General features: G+C 39.5%; 2 protein-coding genes across 2 annotated transcripts in view; both read right to left on the bottom strand.

Annotated features, from left to right (window-relative positions):
• The window catches only part of LOC107723657 (telomere-associated protein RIF1-like), a 13,631-nt gene extending 10,997 nt beyond the window's left edge, over positions 1–2,634 (bottom strand). The window contains exons 1-9 of the mRNA XM_016532365.1: positions 2,553–2,634; positions 2,406–2,479; positions 2,082–2,262; positions 1,875–1,982; positions 1,642–1,791; positions 1,441–1,540; positions 1,081–1,360; positions 954–996; positions 277–476 (exon numbers count right to left, since the gene is read on the bottom strand). Of these exons, the coding sequence (XP_016387851.1) occupies positions 277–476; positions 954–996; positions 1,081–1,360; positions 1,441–1,540; positions 1,642–1,791; positions 1,875–1,982; positions 2,082–2,262; positions 2,406–2,479; positions 2,553–2,567 (1,151 nt within the window). The 5' untranslated portion in view covers positions 2,568–2,634. The remainder of the gene's footprint in view (positions 1–276; positions 477–953; positions 997–1,080; positions 1,361–1,440; positions 1,541–1,641; positions 1,792–1,874; positions 1,983–2,081; positions 2,263–2,405; positions 2,480–2,552) is intronic.
• Positions 2,635–2,769: 135 nt separating this feature from the next.
• The window catches only part of LOC107723643 (telomere-associated protein RIF1-like), a 9,956-nt gene continuing 6,132 nt past the window's right edge, over positions 2,770–6,593 (bottom strand). Inside the window, exons 8-14 of the mRNA XM_016532351.1 lie at positions 6,063–6,155; positions 5,818–5,956; positions 5,335–5,486; positions 5,078–5,192; positions 4,549–4,682; positions 3,989–4,031; positions 2,770–2,918 (exon numbers count right to left, since the gene is read on the bottom strand). Of these exons, the coding sequence (XP_016387837.1) occupies positions 2,770–2,918; positions 3,989–4,031; positions 4,549–4,682; positions 5,078–5,192; positions 5,335–5,486; positions 5,818–5,956; positions 6,063–6,155 (825 nt within the window). The remainder of the gene's footprint in view (positions 2,919–3,988; positions 4,032–4,548; positions 4,683–5,077; positions 5,193–5,334; positions 5,487–5,817; positions 5,957–6,062; positions 6,156–6,593) is intronic.

The raw sequence follows: 6,593 nt of genomic DNA, 5'->3' as shown, positions 1-6,593 counted from the left end.
AAATAACTTGGAGCACTCCTACAGAATCCAAGTTAAGGTCTCTCTTGTTTCAGCGGTGCAGAAAAATAGAACCATATAAAATTAGTTTATATCAGATTTAACTTTCTGTTGGCATGAACAAATATTGTGGTAACAATACTATATATATATATATATATATATATATATATATATAAAAACGAATTAAGACAAGCATACTTGCTGAATTAAAGATCTGAAAAATGTGCCTATAATACATTTTACACAAAAATTCCCAACAATGGCATGAAAACGTACTTGAGAGGCTCAGGGTAAGTCAAGGTGAGTGCATTTCCAAAGGTGGCATTCCAGAACTGCGTGACCACAGTACGAATTTGCTTGCTCTTGTGCGGAAAAAGCACACAAAGCAAGGGCGACAACATGGCAAGCATCTCATCATCATGCAGAGTTGATTGCGTCTGAAGGCAGCCAAGCAGGTCTGTGGCCAGTTTCTCAAACTACAAGACAGATAGCAAATAAATAAATATGCCTACCTAACTCTACATATGTGACCCTGGACCACAAAACCAGTCATAAGGGTATATGATCAAAAATCATTAGGATATTAAGTAAAGATCATGTTCCATAAAGATATTTTGTAAATTTCCTACCATAAATAGCAATGTATATTACTAATCAGAAGTTAAGTTTTGATAAGGACTTAATTTGGACAACTTAAGGCGATTTTCTCAATTTAGATTTTTTTTGCACCCTCAGATTCCAGATTTTCAAATAGTTGTATCTCAGCCCAATATTGTCCTATCCTAACAAATATCATACATCAATGGAAAGCTTATTTATTCAGCTTTCAGCTATATAAATCTCAATTTTAAAAAATTGACCCTTATGGCTAGATTTGTGGTCCAGTGTCACAAATTAAAGGACTACACATCAGACCTGTGGTTTCGATTTCAAATTCACATGGTAATTCTTACCTTGGGTCCTAGTGTCGCACTGAGCTTTGATGGTTCATCATGACTTTCATAAAAGGAAAAAAAAAACAGTGTTAGACAATGAAAAAAAGAATGCTCAAAGTATGAAGGATAAGAAAATGTCGCACACCTGGAGAACTGTTCAAAAAGGCGCGCGAGTGGTTTGGTGAGGGTGGACAGCACCTCTTGAATGAACGTGGGTAGAGTGATATTAGTGAAAAGTGTTGACAAGTTAGAGACCAGCGTCAAGCCAATTCCACTGAAAACTCCACTGGTGGACTCTACAGATGCTTCTGAGAGGTCCACAGACAGGAAAGCATCTAGAGTCTGCATCAGGAGAGTGTGAAAGGTCGAGAGATTCCCCAGAGCTTTGCTCCTCTTGCGTACCCAACTCAAAGGTGTATGAGGAGCTATGAATATGAACATGAAAAAAATAGTGACAGTGCCATTACACAACTTTGGCCACTTGAAACTGAAGCAAAAGCCTTACATTTCATCTTCTGCTGGAACTGTGGGGTGTAAGGAGAGAAGTCCATACTCTCAATGATGACCAGCAAGATATGTGCCATTGCATCTAACATTGGCAGATTCTAAAACGACAAAAAATATATTATATATATAAATTAATACTCCAATTAGGTGCACAACTGAATAAATCTTCCACTTTACTACATCGTTGGAAAGGCCATACTTTCAGAGCGTCGGTGTCAAGAGAGGCAGAGATCTTGGCGCACAGCTCTTCACAGCATATGTTCTCCTCCGCTGTGGCTACCAAAGCTGAGCAGCGAGCAAACGCCTTGTAAAGCCTGGACCACGTACCGATCATGGCCTTCTGAGTGGTCTATTAAAAAAAGTCAATGTCATATGAAGCATTTGCATAATACTGCAGAAAGCATCTGCAATGTAGCCAAAATGATCTCTTACTTGGGGTAGGGGCGAACCAGGCAGCAGGTGAATGACTGGGAACATCAAGGCACTGTAAATGGCACTGAAGTTATGCTCCAGAGCATCTCCTTGATTAACTTCATTGGTCTGTGTTGGAACGATGATTTATCGCTTAGTGAAATACGAGGTTTGACTGGCACTGAAATGCACATTCATTCTATAGCACTGATGATCTGAGTTTAATACCCGAGTGATGGTGTCCGTCAGAGGGTTTACCACCGCGCTCCACATCCTCCAGAGCCGTTTCTTGTTCTTAACAGCCTCCACACTCCCACTAATCGCTCCTAAAACAGCCTCTCCAAATGCCAGGGGCGATGTAGGTCCACAAAACCCACAGCTCACAAGGGTTTCCAGGCTTGAAAAAAACCTGCCAGATGAAAGAACATGTTGCCCCAGTTAAAGCAAACAAACTCAATGGAAACAGAAATAGGAGTAATATCGCTCTTTTAAAAGGTTTATTGCAAAAAATCTCTGGAAAAAAAATACTTATTTTGCAGGATTTATGCTTACCTCTCATCTTCAAGAAAGGATGAGAGCTGGTTACTCTTGTAGAACAGCAGTATTAGGAAAAGTGCAGGGGTACCCTGGAAAAGAGAATCTCAAAATTTGTTGAGAAATTTAGCAAGGCTTTACAATAAGGGCTAAAAAGGCACTTACATTTAACACATCCATGTTTGCCACTTGATAAGCTGCAGAACCGAGCACCTTCGGAGGTATTCCCTTAACAGTGGCTTCCAACAAAAGCTGCAGCAAATAATGAAATAATGAAAATGTGTTCAAACAGCAGGGTGGAAATCAATAATAATAATAATAGACATTTGCTTCCAAGCAGGTCAATAAGAGAAACAGCTAAGACAAAATTTAAGTTGGCCTCTTAAATCCAGGCTACATTGTGCAGATTATGTTGAATACCTGGAGCGTGTTTTCCCACAGTAATGAAGCCTTCTTTGACGGCTGATATGAGGGTGGAGGCATGTCTACTGAAGGAGGAAGGGCTGGTAAAGAGCGGGTGCGTCAGGGGCTCTGGAAACAAATGGTACACTGACACTGTTAGCATATAATTACAATAATAAGGTTCAATATATCAAGCTGTATTAACAGGGTCCATACACATTTTAACCAATAAATGTCCATGACTTGAGACAAATATCTATGATCTAGCTTCGTGGTTAAATTAAAAAGATCTTATCAAATGTTTAACAAATATTATCATTTATTTATTTATCATATCAAAAATATTCTATTTAAATTTCCATGACTGGGAATTACCAGACTTTTTCAGATTTTTCATAAGTGTACAAACCCTAGGGATGCTCATTACGGTTAATTTTCCTGACCGACAACCGCTGCTTGTTATCCGAACATTAACCGTTAACTGACTAATTTAGAATAATAAATTAGTATTAAATAAAAACAGAATAGACAAGCACGTTCGCGAATTCTCCCATTAAAACAAAAAGTGTAGACATGATGTAAATAAGAGATTAATTGTGCAGTGTAATGCTTCTTTGATTATTTTTAAATAACTTTGTGAGATCACGATGATCTACAGTAAGATGAGTGATTATGAGGGGAGCGCACATTGCGCAATAGGCTATAATCCATTCAGAATTTACATGCATTCACTCACGGATTCCCTCTCTGATAACCATTTATCCAATAGTGCCACTTGCCATTGTGTTACATATACATCAGTTAACTAAGTGAAGGTGAAGCAGGTCCTTGATCAGCGAAATATGCCTGTATGCACCCTGCACGTGAGTAAACAAATACTGTATGTATAGCATTATTTTTTCTTACCATGCAGCAAACTAAATATTTGCGGGGGAAAAAGTACCAAAAAAACCTTTTAAACTGTTTAACTGATAGTATTAATCAGTTAAAATTCTTACTTTTGGTTAACAGTTAAACGGTCAATATGAGCATCCCTACTGTATTAACATATGAACATCTATAGATTACTAATAAAATGACACTCACATTAACTTTGTACAGACTCAAGTTGGACCCACTTTAACTCAGAAGAATCACGGATTAAAAAAAAACAAAACAACAACATTAAAAGCTCTTGACAATACTATATGTATGATTACCCAGACTGAGCTGAAGATTTTCTCTAGCTGCTGTGACTGTAACCTCCGGACCCACAAGCCAGTGCAGGAGCATCTCTAGACCCAGGAGCTGAATGGAGCGGTAGGACTGAGCCGCCTGCATACTGCTGTTCAGATTCATGCGAGGAGTAATGCTTGGTGTGCTGCAGGAGGGAATGCCTGGAGAACAGAAAGATGAAGCATTAAGTTTTCAAAATAAAAAATATGTAGGGTGGGGTTTTGATTCTATCCATCAGCTGTTGACTGGATGGAGGCAGATCTGAGCTTGCAGTTGATTGTGGAGAGGAAGGATTTAAGCTGACTAAATGATTGAAGAAGTCCAGTAAGCATCATTAGAGAGAAGGCTGTCAGTGCGGAAGATTGACTTTGATAAATTATGAGGTCGGGGTAAAAAATTAAACATGCATGGACAAATTGAACACAGTAAGATTTATAAACATGAACTTAGAAAATATATGGGGTGAATTTCCACTTCATGCTGAATTTATAATCTGAATGTAATCTCATTGTATCCCCTTTATAAAATGAAAGCTGACTGTAACCTCCGGACCCACAAGCCAGTGCAGGAGCATCTCTAGACCCAGGAGCTGAATGGAGCGGTAGGACTGAGCCGCCTGCATACTGCTGTTCAGATTCATGCGAGGAGTAATGCTTGGTGTGCTGCAGGAGGGAATGCCTGGAGAACAGAAAGATGAAGCATTAAGTTTTCAAAATAAAAAATATGTAGGGTGGGGTTTTGATTCTATCCATCAGCTGTTGACTGGATGGAGGCAGATCTGAGCTTGCAGTTGATTGTGGAGAGGAAGGATTTAAGCTGACTAAATGATTGAAGAAGTCCAGTAAGCATCATTAGAGAGAAGGCTGTCAGTGCGGAAGATTGACTTTGATAAATTATGAGGTCGGGGTAAAAAATTAAACATATGCATGGACAAATTGAACACAGTAAGATTTATAAACATGAACTTAGAAAATATATGGGGTGAATTTCCACTTCATGCTGAATTTAAAGGATGTAATCTCATTGTATCCCCTTTATAAAATGAAAGCACAATGAGAGGAAGTGACCTGTACCTGATTTAGGGGTGTTAGGGGTGCCATTGCTTGGGTTAGAGGTTCGAGCAGGTGTAGTCGGGCTCGGCAGTGGAGAATCAGAAGGAAGTGTGTTGTGCAGTAGTGGTACACCAACCTTTAAGAGAGAGTGATGGAAAGAAGGGATAGAGGTATACATTGCTCTCAGTAACTAGTAAGACCATGGCCATACAATGGTTACAACTATCTGAAAGCACCAAAAAGCATTATTCATCAATGTAAAACACAGTGAAACTTACCTGCTCAAAGTTAGCGGACAAGTTGGGTCCGAGCTTGACTGCAAGGTACCACCACACCTCCAGCTTAGTGAGCAGAAGAGTTTCAGTCCTGACTTGGATGGAACTAAGGGGCTGCATGAGGAGCTTTAGACGCTTGCTGCTGCACAGGATATCTGCTCAAGAGAAACCATTACAACTTAGAAAACAACAGCTGAGAAAAAGCAAAGAGGTAAAAAAAAAAAAAAAGCCTTGAACTATTGCTATATGGGTCCAAAAGGTTCCCACATCTTTTGACCAATGAATTTCCATCTCATCTGAGGTTACTGGATAAGCATTCTTAAACATTCACTCCAAAATGCAATTTTATCCATACCTAGAGAAACATAAAAACAACTTTATTTTAATGACTTTCCACAAAGCAAACTATGTAATTCTCTGATGTTCCTACGTTTTCAGTGACTGTGACCATTACACCTAAATACAAAGGGAAAAAAATAAACTTGCCTGGATTAAGGGCGAAATTATCAATGAGGCTCTTCCAAGCTATGAAGGCAATCTTCTTAATATTAGGAGAAGAGTTGCGGAAACCCAACTCCTCTAAATACAGCAAGGAATTAATGAAAGCACCGCCTTTGTGGAGCAACTGAAAGGAGACACATACAATAGAAACCCATACTTGTCCAAAATGACAATCTCAAGATTCAGAACTGAAATAGTGATGAGCATTATTTGGTGACCAAATATCTTACCTTCCCTAGAAGTCTCACAAACAAGGGCCAGAGCTTCAGCATATTCGTCTCATTTTTAGATGCAAACAGCTTCTGCATTTCAGGGATAAGCATCTAAAGGCAGCAAAGCAATAGAAGCATTACGGTTATTTATATTTATATTATAATTAATTAGTTACATCTATATAGCGCTTTTCTGGATACTCAAAGCGCTTTTACATGAAAGCGGGGGAATCTCCTCAACCACCACCAGTGTGCAGCATCCACCTGGATGATGCGACGCCAGCCATAGTGCGCCAAAACGCCCACCACACACCAGCTTATTGGTGGAGGAGTCAGATTGATGAAGCCAATCAGTGTATGGGGATGATTAGGAGGCCATGATGGTCAGAGGCCAATGGGCAAATTTGTCCAGGATGCCGAGGTTATACCCCTACTCTTTTTTGAAGGACATCCTGGGATTTTTAATGACCACAGAGTGTCAGGACCTCAGTTTAACGTCTCATCCGAAGGATGGTGCTTTTTGACAGTATAGTGTCCCCGTCACTACAC

Source organism: Sinocyclocheilus rhinocerous, unplaced genomic scaffold, assembly GCF_001515625.1.
Source record: "Sinocyclocheilus rhinocerous isolate Xijiao unplaced genomic scaffold, SAMN03320098_v1.1 scaffold755, whole genome shotgun sequence".
NCBI classification, from domain to species: Eukaryota; Metazoa; Chordata; class Actinopteri; order Cypriniformes; family Cyprinidae; genus Sinocyclocheilus; species Sinocyclocheilus rhinocerous.
The sequence above is the reverse complement of the archived record's forward strand: the minus strand, read 5'-3'. Positions and strand labels throughout refer to the sequence as shown.